General features: G+C 45.3%; 1 protein-coding gene across 3 annotated transcripts in view; it reads left to right on the plus strand.

Moving 5' to 3' along the window:
- The first annotated feature begins 1,374 nt into the window (after positions 1–1,374).
- TRABD (TraB domain containing) overlaps positions 1,375–21,994 on the plus strand; it is a 31,495-nt gene continuing 10,875 nt past the window's right edge. The window contains exons 1-5 of one of the 3 annotated variants that reach the window (XM_015852461.3): positions 1,375–1,507; positions 11,778–11,840; positions 14,195–14,273; positions 16,353–16,519; positions 17,540–17,680. In XM_015852461.3, the coding sequence (XP_015707947.1) occupies positions 11,817–11,840; positions 14,195–14,273; positions 16,353–16,519; positions 17,540–17,680 (411 nt within the window). In that variant the 5' untranslated portion in view covers positions 1,375–1,507; positions 11,778–11,816. Of the gene's footprint in view, positions 1,508–1,596; positions 1,645–11,777; positions 11,841–14,194; positions 14,274–16,090; positions 16,222–16,352; positions 16,520–17,539; positions 17,681–21,994 lie in introns of those variants that run through there. The other 2 variants (XM_015852466.2, XM_015852474.3) reach the window with 2 other exon arrangements.

The raw sequence follows: 21,994 nt of genomic DNA on the forward strand, positions 1-21,994 counted from the left end.
AGCTTGGGAACGTGTCTGCAGACTATTTAGGGGCTCACAGTGTTTGCACAAGACATCAATGGTGTTGCGGCAGGAGGGACAGCTCAGGAAAAATGCCAACACTTCAGGTGTATAGCTGGAATTGAACACACCTCACTGCAGATAACGGGTTAAGCATGCGCTCGGTACATGCTCCAGTCGAACGCATGAGAATGAGAGGATAAAACGTGTGATTGGCTGTGTAAGGGACTTACTACAGGTGTGTGGCTTAAGGTTCAGGCTGCTGAGCTGTGTCGCATGCTACTTATGCTGGGCACTGATGTAACTGCTGCCTGCCTACGGGCAAGCGAGCAGTGCATCCCATGACAGGAAGCTTGTGGAAGCTGAGCCCTGGAGGAGGTTGGATCATGAAGAGACTCAGAAGCAGCTGCACTTAGTGGGGAGAGGGTGCACCTGGAAATGGCAGCGCTTGGGGGCACGGAGTCTGTGAGTGCCAGGAAACCTGACACAGTCCCCAAAAGCAGTGACCAACCTGCTGCTGTGCCGCACAGCACTCCCATCTTTTTAGTGGTCTTCATCCACAGCTCTGGAAAATAAGATGTTTGAAATCTGTGAATAGATTAAGCACAAAGCAAAGTTCTCTTCCTGATATGACAGAGGCTGGATAGCATTTATCACAAGTCCCGGGCTGCATATCTTACACCTTTACCTGGGTAACTGTATATTAAAGCTCCGGGCCATTCTTCATGCGACTGCCTGATCCGTGCGTGCACAGCAAATCCAGCTGTCACTGCGCCAAACGGGAAGTGAGAGCCCCATCTGCACCAACACGTCAGCACTTCATTGCCACGTGCTTCCAGAGCTCAGCCCTGTCCAAAGTAACGCTGGCCAGGATGTGTGTGTGGAGTGAAATGTATCAGGAAGGATCAGAAAACGCATCACAAATCTGTTCCAGTCAAACCATACTTAGATAATAAACTTGTGCTCAGACGCAGTGTTTTGTTGTGACCTGTCAGAACAGAGCGAAGGGCAGAGCTGCCTTCAGAAGGTGATCAGCACCTGGAACCTCCTGATGTGTCTTCCTCGAGCAAGCTTTTGTGACTGATGAGACACAAAGACGTAGGCGTCCACGCAGGGATGTGAAGCATCCTCAAGCACAGGCTGCACTTAAACAGGCCGTACAGCTCAGCTTTGGCGAGTGAAGCGGCGACAGGATCCGCGGCCGTAGCTCCACACGGGGCCGAGCCGAGTCGGCGCTGATGGCGGCCGATCCCGCTGGTCGCGGCGCTCCCTGGGAGCCGTAGTTCGCCTCCCGCCGCCGCCGCCTCCCGCCGTGTGGCCGGAAGCGCGGTCGGACTGCAGCCCCCACAGTGCCGCGCGGCGCCGGCCCGCCCCGATGACTGATGCCGCACGTTGCCCGACCAACGCGCCCGGTGCCGGAGCTCCGCGCCGCCGCCTCCTGCCCGCAGCGCCTCGGACAGCGGCCGGCCCGCCGCCTCTGGGCGGCCCGCAGCGACAGAGCGACCAGGTGAGTGTCGGAGCCGGGCGGGGGCGGCCGGCAGAGTCTGCTCGCGTCGCGCCACGCCGGGGCCATGTTGGGGCCGACCCCCGTGCGGGGCAGCGCCCGGAGCAGGAGGGGGCGGCGGCGGAGCGGCTTCTCTCCAGGTGTGCGGGGAAAATGGGGCCGTGCCGGACCGTGCGGCTGCCCCGGTGTGTACAGCGGGGAGCGGGGCGACGGGCCGGGGAAGGCGGCCCCGGGGCGGCCGGGATGAGGCGTCGCCCTGAGATGGCCGAGCGCTCTGTGCCGCCTTTGCCTCTCTCGGAGCTCAGGGCGGTCAGCGCTGTGAAACAGGGAGTGTGACCCTGTGGGTGGTTACGGTGAATCTGGGGTGGAAAATAGGAGTGCCGAGCGTGGTCTGTGCCTGCCGGGGTGTGCAGGGAGTGAACGTGCTGCTCTGGGTCTGGATCTCGGGAAGAGATAGCACCACTTTGGTAGCACCGCGTGGCCGTAGGAGGGGCAAGGAGCGGCTGCTGGCCTGGATAGCGGGCTGCTGCCATGCCATCGCTTCCCCAGGAGCTGCAGGCACTGCTCTCCAGCCCGTGTGCCCTCCTGGAAACCAACTGCGAATCAACAAGGAAAGCAACCAGGTGTCAGGGTTCTCACTGCTGTGTTGCACAAAGTCTTACGTAGCTGGGGAAGAATGCACAAATATAATTAGCTTAAGCTACGTGAGTTTATCAACTGCAAATTCTGGGTTAGGTTGTGGCCTTTGTGCCCTGCTGGCTGGGTGTACAGCAGACTGTTCAGGTTTTGGTGGCTTGAGTTGCTGGCTGTGAATCTGTCAGGCAGCCTTGGCAGTGCCTGGCACAGTGTGGCTGTAGGCTGAGATGTTACTCAGTGCAGTGACGGGGAACTCAGAGCTATTAGTACAGTCTCTCTTCCATGTGGTAAATATAATGAAACGTTGCTGCTGTGAATAGCACACAGTGGTATTGGCATCTTATTTCTGGGAGACTCATCTAAATGTTGTATTTTCTAGTACTATATCTAGAGATGGAATATTCTTTCTCCTTATTTGCTACATAGCAAAAGTGACAAAAGAGATCTGGGGCAGCGTTAGAAAATGGGGGAATAAAAGAGGAGGGCAGAGATTGGAGAGGAGCCCAGGGAGGTTGTGGATGCCCCGTCCTTGGAGGTGTTCAAGGCCAGGTTGGACAGGGCCCTGGGCAACCTGATCTAGTAAAGGTGTATGTTTGGTGGCCCTGCCAGGCAGGGGGCTTGGAACTACATGATCCTTGAGGTCCCTTCCAACCCGGGTCATTCTGTGATTTAGGAGCAGATGTAATGGAGCAGTGTGTGACTGCAGCTGTCTGATGTGACATCGCAGCCGGTTCTTTGCCACCTGTAATGGAGGGGTCCTGCAGCCCCCCCTGACCTGCCACAGTTGCTGCTCCGAGCCCCCCTTGTCTCTCAGGGAGATCTCGCTGGGATGGTCTGGTAGTGGTGACTGTTAGTGGGATGGTGGCTGCAGACAGGTTTCTGATACAAATCACTTCTGAGGTCAGGCCTTTAGTTATTGAATGTTCTAATGAGGGGCTGCTCCTATTTGAGATGCTGTGAACAAGGTGGTGCTGTAGTTAAATGGTAGGGCTTATAAACTCCAAGGGCTCTCACCTCCTTTTCTTTCTTCCCCCTTCGGTTGATGTTGTAGGCATTGTGACTGGATTCACCGGGGGATGCAGGGACTAAGCGTCTGTACACACACAAACTGGAACATGGTGATGACACCACATATCGTGCTGTGGGAGACACAGCCCTGGAGCTCCGGGAGTTCTGTCTCCTACTTCAGCCCTGCAGGCTGTCTGCAGAACCACCCTGTCTGTGTGGGTAGAACAACGCTGCACATCTGCTCCCAGAGGTGTGTGAGTCTGTGCAGGAGGGGAGTGAGAAGCAGTGAGCCCACACTGCACTGGGCAGCAGTAAATGCTAATGAAGGTAGAAAATGGTCTCTTGTTCACTGTGCAGGGAGACTGGGTTGTACCTCACTGGGATTTGTAGTCCTTGTGTTGCACAACCAGGAGCCGTCCTTCAGCAGGATGGTGAAATAGCTCTCGGTGGAAGGCCTGTGTGTGAAGAAACAGGGACAGGAATTGCTGAGGGTAGGGGTTTTGCTTCTTGAGCGTGGCAGATAGGAACAGAAATAGCGATAATCTTTGGAGGGAGTATCTGTTTTTCAGTTACTGGCTGGCTTCAGGCTGCTTTACGCAGTCAGTGAGCAGTGCAGCAGCAGGATGGTTCTCCTGGTTGCTGTGTGTTCCTGGTGTTGGTGTGGGGCTCCTGCCTCTGGGGCTGCTGGGCTGGGATTAATGTGCCTTCCTGCTGCTTTGTCTGGGTGTCCTGAAACCTGACGCTGGTTCTCCAGTTCCCTGCTGCAGTGAGAGCTGTGTCTCCTGCCTTGTTGCTACCATGTGAGTGAGTGTCATAAAGCGATGTTTTCAGCTTTTGTGATCACCTCAGTGTTTTGAAAGAGTCCATCAGCCTGTTCCTGACTGCTGTTTGGAGACTGGGATGGAAGGGTCAGGCAGAAGAGCACTGATAAATAATGTATTTGGCAGCTGGGGAAACTTTGTCATTCTACAAAACCTCAATTTTACCATCGTAAGGAGGGCATTTAAGTGTTCATAATAAAATCAATGAATGATAGTGTCTGCCAGTGTTCTGAGGACCCAGCTCCTGAGTGCATCAGCACACAGCCACTGGCACGTGCCTACTGGAGCAGACACAAACACAGGCTTTAAGAAGCTGCTCCTGCAGCTGTTTTGCAGTTGGCCATAGCAGAACTTCTCTCTTCCCGCCTCCTTTGCTGGCTGCATGTAAGTAACGAATGAAGTGGGTGAAAGCACTGCTTCTAATGGGGCTCATTAGAGCTGTGCACGCAGCAGCTGTGTGGCTTCTCTTGGTCTTTGCTGAGAGTTTCCTAGGACCAAAAGTATTATTTGGTTGGTTGATTGTTTTGAATGGCCTGGAGGGAGGAGATGCGCTGAACGGGTATCTTATCTCAATCTGCCGATCACAGGGGAGTCTATTGAAATAGCTTTGGTTACAAATCTTCCCCGAATCCAGATGATTCATACCTGAATAAAAGGAAAAATTAACTTGGGTTAATGTGTGGGCTCTAGGATGGTACAAGTTTTGGGGCAGCTGACCAGACTTGGGCTGCATCGCTTTGGTCTTTCTGTTCTGTGTTTCTAAATTAGCAACCTCTTATTGCCTCTTCAAACTGTATATCACAGAATCACAGAATGACCCGGGTTGGAAGGGACCTCAAGGATCATGTAGTTCCAACCCCCCTGCCTGGCAGGGAAACCAAACATACACATTTACTAGATCAGGTTGCCTAGGGCCCCGTCCAACCTGGCCTTGAACACCTCCAAGGACGGGGCATCCACAACCTCCCTGGGCAGCCTGTTCCAGGGCCTAACCACTCTCCTATTGAAGAACTTCCCCCTAACATCCAACCTAAATCTCCCCTCCTTCAACTTGGATCCTTTTCCCCTAGTCCTGCTATTGTCAGCTTTTTTGAAGACTTTACTCCCCTCCTGGGTGTAGGTTCCCTTCAGGTATTGAAAGGTTGCAATGAGGTCACCCCGCAACCTTCTCTTCTCCAGGCTGAACAAGCCCAACTCCCAACTGTATAGATTTGTCCTGTTGTCCATGGCTCAGTCCTCCCCACATTCTAAATTACCTTGTCTCATATTCACTTGGTTCAGTGAGTAGCCCTTGTCAATCTAATAGCTATCGTTTTTGAAAGCACAAAGATGACAGTGCCTTCCCTTTCAGGGACAAAGAACGATTGTGTTCTCAGCACATCAGATAAAAGTTTGTCCAGTGCATCGATGTCCCAGTCCAGATATTCTCATGTTCCAGTACCTCCTTTCAAATAAGTCATAGACAGCTGCATTCATTTATTGTAGTTCTAAAGTATGCAAATGCACAGCGGTTCTGATGCGTGAGTGCCTTCGTTTAGGTGGATGATTCTGCAGGAACTTCTCATTCATGCTCAAAGGGTAGAATCTGTATTATGAGATTTATAAACTTGTGAATCACGAGAAACCAGAGCCGCGATCTGTGACCATCTGTGATCACAGCCCCAGTTGCTCAGTTGAGTTTCAAAGGCGTGGGTTGTGTCAAAGAAATATACGCGGTATGTCAAGCAGGTCACTGTTGCGATGGGTTTGAAGTTCCCATTCCTGAATTAGTGGCTGTTGTATTATTTGGCAGTCAGATTTCTGCTGACGCGTCCTTCTGAGTACGAGAGGTCTATCAATAGAGAAAAGAGGCACCATTTGGAGCCAGCGTTAGTTTGTAAACACTGCTGGGATTCCTGTGCATAAACATGGGAGGTGTCTCATCAATCTTAAACACTTCATCTGCTGCAATGAAAGCAGACACTACTGAAACAAGTGTGTATCCATTGATTGATTCAGCCTTTGTAGAGGAACAAATGTGAGATGTGGAAGGTGCTTTGTAGGCATTCCAGATAGTAACGAGTGCAGACGCGTGTCAGTGGGACAGAGGTTGTATCTGTACCTTCTGAAATGTTGAATAGCCTTTGCTGTGTACATGTAGTTTATCTTGTTAATGGGTTTTGGCATTCAAATGGGATATACCCATGTGATAGCATGCTGTGAATCAAGCATGCTGCCTACACCAGCCAGGCCAGATGCCATTGCTAGAGGAACAGCAGCTTTAGGCTATGAAAGGAAAGCAGCGCACTTTGAGTGTTCAGACGTCACTATGTGTGTGCTGCTGTGTCTGAGGAGCACAAAGGCTTTCTGGTGAGGGATATTGTGTTGCAGGTCTGGTCAGGAACCTGTGCCTGTGGTCCTGCACAGGCTGGCTCTGCTTGGTTGTAGCTGGTGTGAGATGTATTGATTCACTGTCACTTGGCAGCTGGCACTTGCAGCAGGTTCAGCCCTTAGCCCAAGCCGTGCATCCCACAGTGCCTCTGAGCAGGGGTGAGCTGTGCTGGTAGGGCGCTGTGAGGAGATGCTGCCCCAGTGCTGTGGAGGATGGACAGCTTTCTTTAGAAGCACCAGTGATGTAGAAACAATGGAAAATTCACATTGCAAATCTGAACTGCTTGGAAAGCTTCCATAGGCTCTGAACCATATATACGTCAGGTATGATCTGTAGGTGTGCTTAGGTATTGATATGTCTCAGTTCTGGGTATGTAAAATAAAGAAGCACATGTAATAAAACCATGTCATAGGTTGTAGGATTAACATTCCCTACACTGAGGTGTGGATGCTCATCCTCCTGAATGCTGCTGAATACTGGAAGCATTCAGAGCAGTGATATAAACACATTTGTTTAAGGGGAAGGAAAACCAAACACGGGAGTTGCCTTTCTCTTTCAATAAAATGTGAAACTAATAGTAGAAGTTCTGTGGCTCTTACTGTTCTGGTTCTGACAACCTCTGTGCAACACAGACAATGCAGAATGACTGCATAGGGAGTGAAGTACTTTTTCCTTTTTGCAGCCTCAACAAGTTGAGGAAAGCAAATGCTGTTTCTGATTCTGTCTACCTCAGAAAGAACAAAATATTCAATAAAAGTCTTTTTAAAGAGTAGCTGACTAGCGTGTTGTATGGGGGTACGTGAGAGCTTTTAAAAAAGCTTTTTGATTGATTCGCTTGAATCATTACCTGAAGGAAGCAGATGTAGATGCAGCAGGAGGACACCTTAAGGACCAGCTTTCTGCCCTCTATTTTGTCTGAATTTTCTCACCGGGGCAAGAAGTTGAAATAAAATGAGACAGGCCGCTTGTTCTTCAATGGCAGACAATGTGCTGGAGCCTGTAAATGTTCATGATAGCACCCCTGGTTCGTGAGTGTACCTCTTTGAAACTGAGAGCTAAGAGTTTCACGTGCCTAAATATGCAGCTAGAACTAAGCGCTTTGGTCAGCTGAGGTTGCTCAGTGTGAGCAGTTCATCAGCAGGTTTCCCAAAGCTCTGCTGGAGCTGCTTTACCCAATGAGAGCTGGAGGGTTGATGTGAAATGGCGGGGCAGGGAGCACTTCCTCACTCTGCCTTTGTCAGCACTGTGCAGGAGGAGCAGTGGCACTGCTGGGGAGTGCTGTGCAACTTAACTGAGATGGAGTGGGAAGGAGTTAAAGAAATAAATAACTCCTCAAGGTGTAGGGGAGTGTGAATGGCTGCCTTGTGTGTGCTGGGACAAGGAGAAGGCCTTGGTGGGAATTGGTGCCTGCCAAGGTGGTGATTTCAAGCTTGCAATTCAGGAGGTGTTCTCAAAAATAGCTGTGTTGTTGCCCAGACATCTTCAGGCTTGAGTGAAGGGCTTTGTTTGCTCATAGGTATAAACATGAAGAACAGTTCTGTGAATTACCTGGTGAATGGAGGGCCCCTAGGGTTGAATTCACAGAATCACAGAATTACCCGGGTTGGAAGGGACCTCAGTAATATTAAATTCAGTAATATTAAATAAAAAAGATTGAATCAGATATTCAGTTGTCAAGTAGACCTCTCAGGAAAACAGTAGAGGCAAAACCCAGGCTTGAAAAGCACCGGGTCAGGCTCTGTCTTGTTTCTTCTGGCTCCAGGAGCTCTGGGTGGTGCTGCCAGCAGGAGAGCTGTGTCCATGGTGAGGGAGTATCTGGTAGTTAAGAGGATGGAACTTCGTGCTATCTCATCTAGAAGCTCCATCTCCCTTTTAGTTTGAAAGAAATGCACTGTCTTAGTTAACGTTTTCAGTATGTAACTTAAACTGTGAGCACCTCTTAATGGCCTATGAAGTAGCTGGAAGAGAACAATTTAGTCGATTTGGCATGTTTCTGCCCAATCCTGTGGTAAGCAGAGGAACTTGAGGTAATGAGATGTTGTAGAGTATGTATTACAGACCATGGTAAAGAATAGTCCAAACACCTTATTTTGCTTATGGCTTTACATCCTGTGGTTCAGTTTCCCTCTGTTTCCTGGCAGGTTCTCCCCACATCCTCTTTGACAGCCCTTCCACCCCCTGCCCCCTCATCTTCAGTGATCCCTTTTCTCACAGAGAGGCAATTCTGTGCAGATCTCCCTCCTAATGAGCAAAACTCCAGCTACCCTGCCAGCTTTGTTTAACATTCACCTACAGGTTAGCAGGTACAGAGCTTGATTTGACAGCCTTACAGCTTTGTTACCCACATTTGCTAGGCTTTGATCTGAATCAGCACCCTTTGTCTTGCCATTGGACACACTGGGAGGAAGTGCTTGCAGATTCTTATGCTTCAGTTCCTTATCTCTGTAACAGAAAAGAACATGTAGTCCTTTCTCAGAGGTTTCAAGATTAACGTTTCAAGTGTTGTGGGATGCACATATCTTTGAAGATATATATGGATACGCAGAAGTGATGAATTTTCCACATGGATGAGCAAGGTCAGCCTGGATTGCAAGATACCTGAGTGATACCTCATACATCTTCTCTTCTGTGTTGTGGAGGACACTGCCCAGCTGTTCCCCTGGTATTGGAAGTATTTTGTCCTTGTCTTTGCTTGCACTACACAAGAGCTGGAATGAATTCAAATTCTCATGGCAGTTGTTTAGTTTGCTCTTGCCAGCCTGTTGTAAGGGTTTCCTTAATAAGATTGAATAATCTGATCTAAGCACTTCCTAAGTGTGGGGGGGAGATTCAGAAATGGCTCCTTGTGGAAAGTTGTACTTCCAGTGACAGAGTAGACCTAAGCATTGAAGGACCATCTAGAAGAAAGCAGCAGCAGATTGTCTTGTGCTCCTGTTGCTGTGCCATGGGTTCCTTGCAGAGATTGGAGCCCTGCTTCGCTGGAACTGGGAGCTGTGCTGACCATCTTTGATTTTTCTGAAGATTGCATGTCCCAGATTAAAAATACAGAGTGCTTATTATCACAGACAAACTTCAGAGATGTGTTCCTTCTAGTATTGTATACATCACTTACCAGTGGTGAGAAGGGGGTAAAGCTTTCTAAAATGTCACTGGATGGAAAATCACTGGGTTCTTCTGTCTAAAACTTTGCTCTTCAACTGAAACTTTCAGATGACTATTTTTAACAGCACTCCTGTTGATAAGAGACATGTTTTCAAACCCAGGCAGACCTGCAGCTGAGCCTGGAACTGCAGTTTGTGTTTAAGGTCTGCTGGCAGAAAAACACTTTTTCTATTTAAACTTCAGAGCTGAGTTTCAAAGTGTGTCCTGAAGTGATGTAGCTGGGCATGTTGTGTGGTGTGTTTAGTTGTGCTTTCTTTAAGAGAACAGTGTTGACTTCACATACCTGCTCCATACAGTCCCTTCAGCTTTGCTGCCTCAGCTGTTCATGGAGGTATTTGTTCACCAGAGCTTGGAAGGCCACAGGGAGGAGAAAAGAGTGTCTCCGGCCTGGCCTGATCCAGCTGAGGCAGGACAGTGTGAGGACAGCCTGCCATGCCACCAGGGGTTCTGGCTGGGCTGTCGCTGGGTTCTGTGTTGACCCAGGGTCGCTTGGCTTGCGGAGAGGTCTTGAAAACTCTGTAGCACAGAAGAGCTACATGGCTTCACCTGCCCTTCCAGCTTGCTGTGAAACTTGGCTTTCCTTTGCTTGACTCCTTAGAAAAGAGAAGGCAAGGTCTCAGTTTTACCTTCCATGGAGCTTTCACTCCAAAGGGCAGCAGAATCCAGGCTCTTGATTGCTCAGGTTTGTCTTACCTGCCCTACAGCTGTGACGCCCTGTTTGCTGGGCCACGAGCACAGGCATTGCCAAGGCGAGAATTGCTGGAGCCGCTCAGTACCACGCAGAGGAAGAGGTGCCAGCTGCCCGAATTACACGTGTGTGCTGCTTGCTGCCCAGCCAAGTACTCTTTTTATAGAATTGTCTTTTAAGCAAAGCTAGAAAGCAGTGAAAGCAGTACAGCTCACTTCAAAAACTCACTGGAAACCAGGGCAGAGCGCTGATCAGACTCAGGAAGCTGTTGCATTTGGCAGAGGGGAGTCTTTTCCACCATGGCTGCATGTTGGAAAGCAGCCACCAGGCCCCAGCAGCTTTCCTCCTGGTGTGGGGCAGGAACTAAATGTGTCCCCAGGCAACAGGGCTTGAAATGTGTTGGGCAGATAAGGGGTCACAACTGTTCTCTGCCTGACAGTCTCTGAGATGCATGTGTGGAGGGAAGAACAAGATGCCTTGGGAGGCATTGCTCGTTGCCTTTTCAGGCAGAGAGACAAGGGAAGGGGGAAATCTGATAAAATATAGCAAGGTGTCACCAGTGCGTGCAAAGCTGCCCAGCACAAGCAGTTTCTCTGTGGTGTAACAGAACACTGTTGGCATGTATGGAATGGGTCAGAGGGAGGTAACCCAAAATACCTTAGTGGTTTTCGTTTAGTTTTTTTCTTCTGCAAGTGCTTTGCTGTTTAGTGGGATCACAGAATAAGCAGAATGAATCAAAAGTTCAGCATCTTGTGCAATCCCCTTATGTGCCATCAGCCAAGTCTTAGAGCTTTGCTGGCTTCAGGGATAACTTCTGAACTTGGAGGGTACGTGCAGGAGAATGGGTCTTAAAACAAAACAAAGAAAGCAGAACAGAAACTATTCACCAAAGATCTGCAAACCCACTTCCCAAGTTTTTCACGTAAATGTGCCTCTTCCAATGTCCTGGCCCTGACATAGTTGTAAACTTGTATGTGATAACATGACACAGACCAGGTGATAATGTGTGCGGTTCCCCAGTTGGTGATTAAGACTGGGACAGTTTTTCTGTCCCTTGCTGTGATGAAATATAGACAATTCCAAAAATTACATTAAATTGTCTTAAACTCATACCTTGTTTGGATGAAGTAGAGCACCAACCTGGTTGAACAAGATCTTTGCTATTGCTGAAACATTTTTGACAGCTGCTGTATTTTAGACTGCTTATGAATGAACGGGAAGGAAAGGGCAGTTTTGCAGAATCTAAGAAAAAACGTTCAGAGTTCCCATGAACTTTGTTGTTGTTCCACGTATACTCAGTATGTGTGGAAAGCCGAGGCTGTGTTCCAGTTTTAGAGCCAACTCAAAAATTGGATTAAGGAGACAAGGCAGCTTTGCCCTGCTGACGTTGTGGTGGCTTTTTTTTCCCCAGCAGAGTTGAAAAGGTGATGTTTGTACAAATTAAGTTTCTTGCTCTTATTTCTACAGCTTCTGTCAAAGGGTTTGTAGAGCTGCCTCTGCTTCCAGCCCTTCTCCTGGTTCGTCAATAAGTATTATGGGTTTTGTGATCAATTTTGGATTCTCATCCATTCCTTTTACTTCTTGCAGTTCTTGTGAGACTGGTGAAAATAACCCTGCGTTCCAGGGATGCAAGAGGAGCAACAGCCTGAGGTAGGAATTGGAGTGGAAGGTTTTCTTCTCAGTATAATTGAAGGAAGGGCTGACATTCTACATTAGCCCTGTTAATACATAGGGAAGGTCTGCAAAGTCAGGGATCAGGGCTACCAGTGTGATGCCCCTTTAAAAACAGAGGAATGAAGGGTTTATTGCTATTGCTTTGCCACATCTACGTTCTTTTCAGGGTCCTTTTCCTACAGCTGCAAGAGCTTAAACAAGACTTCTGTAGTAACTGACTTGTAAGTGAAGAATTGCACAAAGTAGACTAATCTGTTAAAGTTCTTGGAGAAAAAAATGTCTTTTTGTGTTAAATTACATGGCTTGATTGTATGCTGGTCACTCTGAAAGTAATGCCTCCTGTCTATTTCCATAGAGACTACAACAAAGAGCACAGTAACGCTATTTGATAGAGCCAATTCTCAGCTACGAAGCACTACTTTTCAACACAGCCACCAGCATTTGCTTCACCTTTTAGCCAGTGATGAATAAGAGCCTGCATGCCACGCTTGTAACAACCTGTACCAGTGGAGGTGACCCACTGAGGTGCACCACCCACCACCTCACTGAGCTCTCATCCTCTGTTTGGTCTATAGCTCAGCAAGCATCAATGAATGTCAGTGAGTGCTATTTTTCTGAATGGAGGAATTCATTGTCACCCTTTTTCTTCACACACACTTCCAAGTCAGATGCCATTTGTCTGACTGCTGCTGTCTGTGGCAACAAAGTTATTCTGCCAATGGAATAATAGCAGGAAGGTTCAACCTCTACTGTCACAGCACTGATATCTGCCTCTGATGTCGTGGGCCAACATCATAAAATAGGAGGCATTACTTTTGGAGCAGCCTTCATATATGAATGATTTCCAGTGTACATAGTTTATATACCTTGCCAAATCAAGCTTAGGTGCTTTTTTGTTCTTTACTCCATTCCTTTTATTCTTTTGTATATTTTTTCCAGTGTGATAAGGGAAGTTTAGTTGCATTTTTGTCTAAGAAATACAAGTGTTGGCTCATGTGTTTCTGTGTCCTGTTAACTTATTAAAAAACTAACTAAATAAATAAAAGGGGGAGGAGAGGGCAGAAAACAGACTCTCATTACGATAAAAACGCCAGCATAAGTGACAGAACTAATTCTCTGTGTTATATTGAAGTATCTTTCAGAATGTTTTTGTGACTAGATTTAGGCATGCAAACAGTAGAGTCAGGCCATATGTTGTGATCAAAAGCTGAGCTGATGTTTAATTAAATCTGAGAGTGTAATTGCAATTTGCAGTGTAATTCCAGTTTGCTGTTGTCCGTGAACAGGCATTGCTTTGTAGTGAAAGGATGGCACATTACTGCAAATGCTTTCAGCTTAGTACTGTAGACCCATTGTATCTCTTGGTCTTACTCCAGGAAATGCAGTAATAAATCTTGCCTTACCTTCAGTGGGGCCACAGTAATACACGTAGGATTTATTATCTAAAAATTGCTGTCTGAAACAATGGAGTGTGAGAAGAAAGTACTCTTGTTGAAAGCTCTTAGCAACGGTATGTGCTTTGTACAGTCCTGTTTTAAAGCTTGCTGGGTTAAGTAGGAATTTTAATGACACTGGTCTCTAGTTAAAAGGCTGTCATCCTTCAGGAGAGTTTGGCCACTTGCTTGCTGACTCTTTAATACTGCTTTTTGTTAGGAGAGTTGTAGGAGTTTCAGGTCTAAGACATGATATGTACTTGGAGTGATAATATTTAAAGTCAGGCTCTGTAAATCTTCTCCACCCCTTCTCATCCTGTAGCGGGCAAAAACATGGAAGCACTTAATTTCACATCCTTCCACCTCTCGTTTCTGCTGCATATGAAAGTCAGTGTATGCCTGGATTTTGCAAGGCTGAATCTGCCTGTTGTATATTTACTTACTCTAACAGTATGAAATACCTGGGCAGACTCTTCACGAATGGACCTGTGTATACTTGAGAGCTATTAGACTATCAAGAATAACAAAATTAATGCTGACTACTTGCTAGTTAAATGAAATATCCGATCTGAAAAGTGGGATGGTGTTATAATCAGTGCATGGTTTGGTTTCCAACACAGATCTCTACACCATCATTAGAGTTACTGTAAATCTGTTCGGTTTATTCCAGAGTCAGACATTTTTATACTTCATGTCAGGTGTAAGCACTGTCTCTCATAAACAACTCAGAGAAAAACAGCTGAAAACCACAGATGTTTTGCACTGTTGACACTGCTTGAATTATTTAGTTGCTTGAATATTGTGTGTAGGCTCAAATCGAGCAAACTCACAAGAGGAATGATGCATTAAAGCATTTCATTATGATTTCCAGCTTCCTTTTGAATTTGTTTCATACAGGCTGCTGCAGATCCAATGTCTTCCTCTGATGTACCAGAAGATGGCCCAAAGGAAACGTCAAGTGTATCGCAGAGTATCTGTATGTTTCTGGCTTGGCTGGGGAGGGTGTGTCATGTTGGAAGCGTGTTAACCCAAATGTCCGTGCCTTTTCCTTGCCTAATAAGGATGGGGCTCTGTGCAAAAGGGTGATGCGAATGAGATCATGTTGGCTTAATCTGTTCATGATTTGTAGAGAGGCCCAACTGCATAAGGCACATTTGAAAAGAGCAATGATGGTTGTCTTGCTGCTTTCATGCTTTTCACATTAAGTGCAACCTAACTCTAATGCTAAAGTTGCTGAATAACCACAGCTTTGAGAAGAAGCAATCATGGGAGCAAACTGAGTGTGAAGTAAAGCTATGGGAAAAGCCCAAAGAATAATTGAGACCTAAAGGAGATTTGTTTATGATTCTTTTTTCTTCAGATTTAGAAGTTGGTTTCATTAAAACAAAAAACATTCCTCAGAATGTTTTTCTTGATTATATCCTTAATCGATAACATCTGTTACTTTGCTGTTATAAGAGCTTTTCTTTTTTCTCACATGAAGCATCATTCTGTCCAGTTCTGAATGTGTGTTTGAGGTGGAGGCTGGAAAAATTAACAGAATGGAAATCCTTTAAGGGTTACAGAATATGCAGAAACCACTTTCAGCTCAAGTAATCTGAGCCATAAATGACTGGAGACAAGGAGATCTTTTGGAGGAAGCAGTGTGCGTGCTTTCCTGATTCCTCCACTCTTCCTTAGATACCCACTTTTGACTGCTCCAGTAGACCATATATATGATTAGGTAGATTTTGGTTGATCTAAACAGCTGCTTTGATGATGCTGAGAGCACCACAAAGGCCTTGGCCTTACCCCTTCTCCTTTTTACAGTTGAGTCTTCCTCACTGCCTCCTTAGCATCACCATCTGCTATGGCAGCAGATCAGACCATACTGATTACAGCGTGCCATGTTCTTGAGTATTAACAGTGTAGTAGTGAGCTGCTAAACGCTAACTAAAAAGGATGTTGGAGGGTGGCTTTGGTTCTGTTTTGGTTTTGATGTGCATTCCTTTGAGAGAAACATTTATAGAACAGAACTGGGACAGCATGAGTAAAACAGAGTCATGAAAAGATAGAGAATGTATGGTAGGAGACTGTATTGTATGTGTGTGTGTGTGTGTGAGATATCCCTCTTGTAAAGTGCATGCTGACCTTTTTCTTTTGGGGTTCCTGGTTTTGGATCACTTTAAGTCTCTGCTGACTTGTGCAACAGCTTGCCATGGAAACAAAAATCTATTTTCCTCCTTGATGGCTTGTTTGTTTGTCTGTTTATTATAAGATCCGCTACAGCTTAAAGAAAACTCCTGCAAAGTTACTGTATTTCCTGTTGGTGTAAAATTGACGCTTCTCTCTCTCAGTTGATGATGCTTTCTGGTATTCCATTAGCAAAAGTGGTGGAACTAACTCTTTCAGTTCTCTATGGCAAGCTTGATACACATGGGCTGAATTCATTTTATTCCAATATGGTCCTAGTTTGTTGTTGAAACCATGGGGGAATTGTTGATTTCCTGACCCAAATGCCTATTAAGTTTTAATTTTCAATTGTATACAGATTTCTGGTGTGTTAGTCACACAGAAGGCTAAATTTCATGTTGGTAGGTATCCTGCATGCTCCAGCATGTACGGGTTACTTTACCAGCATACTCGTAGCACTATACATATGTTTCTATCATTTATACAGATAAGATTCCAAAAAGGAACGTTTTTGCTCTAGAAATGAAAAAATGCTTTTTTAATTTTTTTTTTCCTGATTTAGTATATACCTTTTCTAAGTATTCTTTGCTTCTCTGTCCGCCTCACCTGCCACACAGCTTCTCTTTCCCTTACTGAACTGCGTGGACAACCTGTCCCAGTGTCCACAGGGTAGGAAACCTGGACTGAGACCCATGCTTGGAGGCAGCCTCTCCAGTGGTGGCACTCTCAATGATGTAGCCTCAGAAATGAATGTAAGATTACAGTGGTAAATCGATGGCCTTTTAGCTCTACTCTGCTGTTCAGTGGCGACATTTTTGTTTTCTGTCTTTCTTACCTGCATTTCATAATCATCTGTGCTTTTCTTTTTTCTTTACAATTGCAGCTGATGCAGATGCATTTAAAATTCTGCTGGAGATGAAAATGAAGAAGAGGCAGAAAAAACCTGCCTTACCAAGCACTGTGACTGAGCTCGACACTGAGGATGGTTCTAAAGTGTATGTGGTTGGAACAGCCCACTTCAGTGACAGCAGCAAAAAGGATGTAGTGAAGGTAGTTTTGAACTGGAAACCTTTCTACACTGTGTTGCTAATGTTAACTTATTAAAAATATCACATAGGAGAATGAAGTCTGACTCAGTTCTTTGCTGCAGCCTCTAGATCCTGTTTTGAAATGAGCTTTTGGAAGACTTGACATCACAGTGGGATGAGCAAAGAGGCAGCCATATTATCTTGGGTTATTATGAAATGCAATGCTCTTCAATCTCAAATATTTATTTGTCCTCTAAAGGACAAATGCAGACAGTCTTAGTGTTACTGTTTGCTTACTGTGATGAGCATTTGATAAGAAGATGCAAAGCCTTAGAACAGGAACTGCAATTCTCAGCTTCTTTGTGCATGGGATGTGTAGTACTGAGCTGTAAAACCACGCTGCCCAAAACTTGAGAATGTGGTCCAAAATACAAATGGGTTGGAAACACTATTATATTATATTATATTTATAATTTATGCAAAGCCTGCAATTCAGAGTGGCTTTATTCTCTGGATCACAGGAGGGAAGGAATCTTGTACCAGAATCATCAACTATGGCTCTTAATAAAGCCTTTTTTTAAAGTCAGATTGCAAGTGGTCTCAGGGTGTGGGTAGAGGGACTTTGCTAATGTGAAAGAAAGAAGCTGAACATCACGATTTTCTTTTGTTGTCCTTCTTCCTGTCCCATAGCATCTAGTAGCTGGGGCATTTCACTGTCATCTTCTTCACTTTTCTCAATAAATAGCTAGTTTGGGAAGTCTTGCTTTCTCATTGTTATTTTACTTGAAAATGATTGCTGGAATGTGCTTTTTAAGACACTTTTCTCATGGAAGTATCAACATGGGCTGTTTCTCTTCAGTCATTCTTAAACTGGTGTAAAATTATGTGTGTGTGTGTGTATGTATATATATATATATATATACGCACATATACATACATATATGTGTGTGTGTGTGTATATATATATATATATATATACACACTTAGTGTTGTTAAATAACACTAATAACTTAAATATATATATATCATTCTTCTCTTTCAGACAATACAAGAAGTGCAGCCAGATGTGGTTGTGGTGGAACTATGCCAGTACAGAGTTTCTATGTTAAAGATGGATGAAAAGACTTTACTAAAAGAAGCCAAAGAAATAAATCTGGAAAAACTTCAACAAGCTATAAAGCAGGTATGATTCCCACAGTGAGAGTTAAAGATAACAAAACACTCTTGATACAAGTTACAGCTGGAAAAGGTATTCCTGTTAGCTGGGAACTTAATGGTGTTTACCTGGGTGGTGGTAAGTTGTATTTTGTTTTCAGCTGCAGTGCTGTGGGCATCAGTTGCACTTCTGAATTGTATGGGCAGGTGTTGACCTCAGCAGGATTCTTCCTGTGTTTAACAGCTGTTCCACTTCCAGGGCACAAGAACTTAATTGTAGTGTTCCACTAATCCATTTAGATACGGTTACTATCCCTACAGTCTGCATCTGTGTTACAGCTACTGAAGGAGTGCTTACTTTTGCTATTGTCTGTAGTAGTCTACTCAGTTGCATTCCTCTTTTTTGGTCAGGTGGTAATTGTTTTGTTTTGTTTTTGGTTATTTCCTTTCCCTTTGTCCTTCAGAGTAGCTGCTTATTGACTGTTGGCCTTGAAGGAGGCTGTTGAAAAAGCTGGGCAGATAAGAGTAGATTACTGCTTGAATTACTGCTAGTCTGGCAGTTTGCCACTGTTTTGGATGTGTAGGTGCATAATGAGTGTTGCCCTTTAGTTTTCAGTTTCTCCTTATTAGCTTGTATTTAAATAATGTTAAGCCAAGCCCAGTGAAACAGCACAAAGTCAATTTTGAAGTGATTGTGGGATGTTTGGATAGAATAGTAACTTTCCATCTGGGTGAACAAATTCAAGATTTTGCTTTCGTGGTGCGCACATGTTGTTATGTATTGGAATGATTTTATTGATGTAATTGGGGAATTTCCAGGATTGCTTCCTTCACAGGAGAGAAAAGTGCATCCATGTAGAGTGTGTGAGTGGCTGAGGGCAAATCTATGGTGTCTTTGTGTGTGAACACACACACAGTGTTTCACTGCTGTCTTTCTGACTCATACAGTTAGGCAATAATGTACCTTTCCTGTTTGCTTTATTTATGTCCTATCAGAGGATAGAAGATTGCAAAACATCTGCAAATTGCGAGTTATTGCATCCATCCATCTATTTTAGGCCAGGTGGATTGTTTGGATGCGTGTAGCCAAAATTATGCATCTTTACAACAGAGCGGCATAGTTGACCTGGTAAATAAGCACAGAAGCTGCCTTGTTTTGTGAAAATATATTTAAAGAAATGTTTTATAACAAAACTAAATGCATTTTTACTGTGTTAAGTTTTTCTCTTTCAAGAGGACATTGGAAAAGGACAATGAAAATAAAATGCCTTACATTGCAAAATAAATAGCATTCAGAGAAAAATATCCTTTGATGTCAGTTCATCTTGGCAGCTTTGTTATCAGCAGTTTCTACCAGAACTGAAAGTGATGCTCTGTTCAGGCTGTGCTGGTTCCTAAATCAGAGAGTAACACAAGGATCATTACTGTGACAGCTCAGCCTCTTTTCTCATGAGAAGTGATGCAAATAATAGTATTTGGATGTTGTGCCTTTAAAGAATGTATTTATCCATGTATGAACTCAACGTAGGAGACAATGTAGTAGGGGAAAGGCATTGAACCAGTAAGTTGCTCTGCCTGCTTCAGTTGTCACCCCCCATTTCACAGTGATGGAACTGGTAACCGGGCCAAAAAGTTACAGCAAAAGTTAAAACTGCTTGTAACTTTCATCCTGGAGTATCGAATTAGAAAGATAATGCCACATCTTTCTGTAATGGCTCTAAAGCAGTGAAAATGGATTTCATGGTTAATCACTGAAGTCGGAAGCTGAGCAGAGTGTTAATGTGAAACTGTTGCACACTTGCAATGGATCCCTGGTATTCGCAGCTTGTTAAACATCTGTTGGGGGTTTAAATACACTTCCTCCGGCTCCACCTTGAATTTCAAAACTCTTACAATGCTTTACAGAGAACTGACTGTTTGCTTTCCATTAAGTGCGGACTGAAATTTGGCTCAATGTGTATTATCTGTACAGTTGGCTTAAACCAAACTGGTAAGACTGGTTCTTGCTGGTGACAGGTGACAGGACAAGGGAAAATGGCCTTAATTTGTGCCAGGGTAAGTTTAGATTGGATATTAGGAAGCACTTCTTTACAGAAAGGGTTGTTAAACACTGGAATAGGCTCCCCAGGGACATGGCTGAGTCACCATCCCTGGATGTGTTTAAAAACCATTTGGATGTGGTGCTCAGGGACATGATTTAGTGGAGGGTTGTTAGAGTTAGGGTACTATGGTTAGGTTGTGGTTGGACGTGATGATCTTTGAGGTCTTTTCCAACCTGAGCAATTCTATGATTCTATGACTGGTTTGGTCTTATCTTCTCAGTTTCATATTTCCTCTATCCTTTCTGTGTACCTACCAGAGTTCATATGGCCACGCGGCTGCCTGAATAGGGCATGCTTTGTGTTATGTCCCTGCGTTGCTCTGTTGTTGTCTCTAGTCCTGTCACAAAGAAGGAGGAGGGAAACTTTAGGAAAGGAAGAAGTGGACTGGTGGCAGCAAAGGCTGAAAGGGCCTTGTTTTAACCTACTCTTCTGGGATGAATGTACCCGTGCAGGAATATACTATAATGATTTTTATCCTGCTTGTGGCCAGTGTAAAAGCTGTTATTAAGCTGTGCAAAACAGCCCTTCATGCTTAGCCTACAGGATTTTCTGTTAAATAGTAGATGCACTGTGAATTGGTAGGTGAAGGTACCATATACATATGGACCTGCATAGGCTGCATGCTCTGGTGCCTTGAAGAGTAGCCTCCAGTGCACCTGCAGCAGTAGTAAAACCAGTTCCAGTCTCTACCAGCCTGGCTGTGTTTGTACAGGGTCACATCCATTTAGTGTTGGTTTGTATTGTTTTTTTCTTGAAGAAACCCAGGGCTAAAATACATGCTGCTTGCTTCTGTCTGCAGTTTTGCAGTTAGGGTGTTGGATCTGTAACTTCTGACACAGTCAGAGCAGCTGCAAACTGCGCTCTTTAGGCTACATTCCCATACATAACATGAGCACGGCTGTGCTGTCTGAAGGGAAGGGTTGTCTGCTTCAGAAGGCCATTGGCAGATGCCTGGAGAAGAGCATGGGAACCTGTAGTCAGACCTTGCCTGGGCATTCATCGCTTCTGTCATCCTGTTTGCTGGATGGAGCCCTGGGCAGCCTGCCCACAGCATGGGGATTGGAACTAGGGCATCTTTAAGGTTCCCTCCAACCTAAGTTATTCTGTGATCACTCATCCGTTCCCAAGCCTCGTGAGAAGAGATTAAACACACTACATACTCGTGTGTTTGGTATTTCTGTGCACTGTGCATAGTATTTTGTTTTCACAGCACTCATGCACTAAAGATGACACAGTAGTGTGGGTTTCTGTTCCATTCCTTTCCTGACAATCCTTCTCATTTTACTTACGTTCTGCTTACTGCTTCACTCTGTGTTTATAGCTGTGAAATATGTGTCAGTCCCTCAGGATTTAATGCTGTTGTGGTCCTCTTTCCCTTATCTGACGTGGAATAATTTGGTGTTGCTAACAAACTCTCTTATTCTTGCATTTTGCTCTTTATCCCCACACCTTCTGGCTGGCCAGTTACTGCTGGTTGGTGCTGCACATTGCTGCTCGTCACCTTTTATGTGACAGGCGCCTCTGTGATGCTGAGCAGATGTGGCAGGCATTGAGTTCCATGCATGTTAAGAGCAAAAACGACTCAGACACTTCAGAGTTGCATCCCTTTGTTATCTGGCAGGGCAGATCTTTCCATCACTGTGTAAAAATGTAGACTTCAAAGGGTGGATGATCCCACAGATGACCCAAGTTTGAATTATCTTAGTTTATTTGTGGGTAATCTTCTCTGAACTTTTGGAAACCCGTGTCTCCGTGGATGCTGAACTCAGTCTCAGACACTGACTCCTTTTCACTGCCCTTTTCCTTCCTTGTCTCTCCCCAGCAGCCCAGTGTCCTTTCTTTCTGCTTGGCATATGCATGTGATGACAGCTGTACGTCAGTTGGTTGTTCCTGTGACATGCCTTGCTTGCTGGTTTGTAACTTGATGAAGCAGATGCGCGGCTAGTTTTGACGGTAGCCGCTCTTTTCTGCTAATCTTTAGTGACTCTAGTCCTTTTACCTGCAGAAACTGCCTATGGCCTTGTGAGAGGTTGCACAGGCATCGAGGCTGGCGCTGCATGAGTCGCTTGAGTGTGTGCATGGGAGCAAGGAGGGGAGACCAGGATTTCCTCAGTAATTTTGAGCAGTTCTATTAACTCTGTCCCATGTAACTTTACCTTCAGCCACGTGGAACTGCTGATGTAGTGGGAAAGCTAACCTTTGGTGAGGTAGAGGGGAATGCCACTTTTGGTAGCAGTATG

Source organism: Coturnix japonica, chromosome 1, assembly GCF_054131305.1.
Source record: "Coturnix japonica strain WE chromosome 1, WE-NBRP24, whole genome shotgun sequence".
Classification (NCBI taxonomy): Eukaryota; Metazoa; Chordata; class Aves; order Galliformes; family Phasianidae; genus Coturnix; species Coturnix japonica.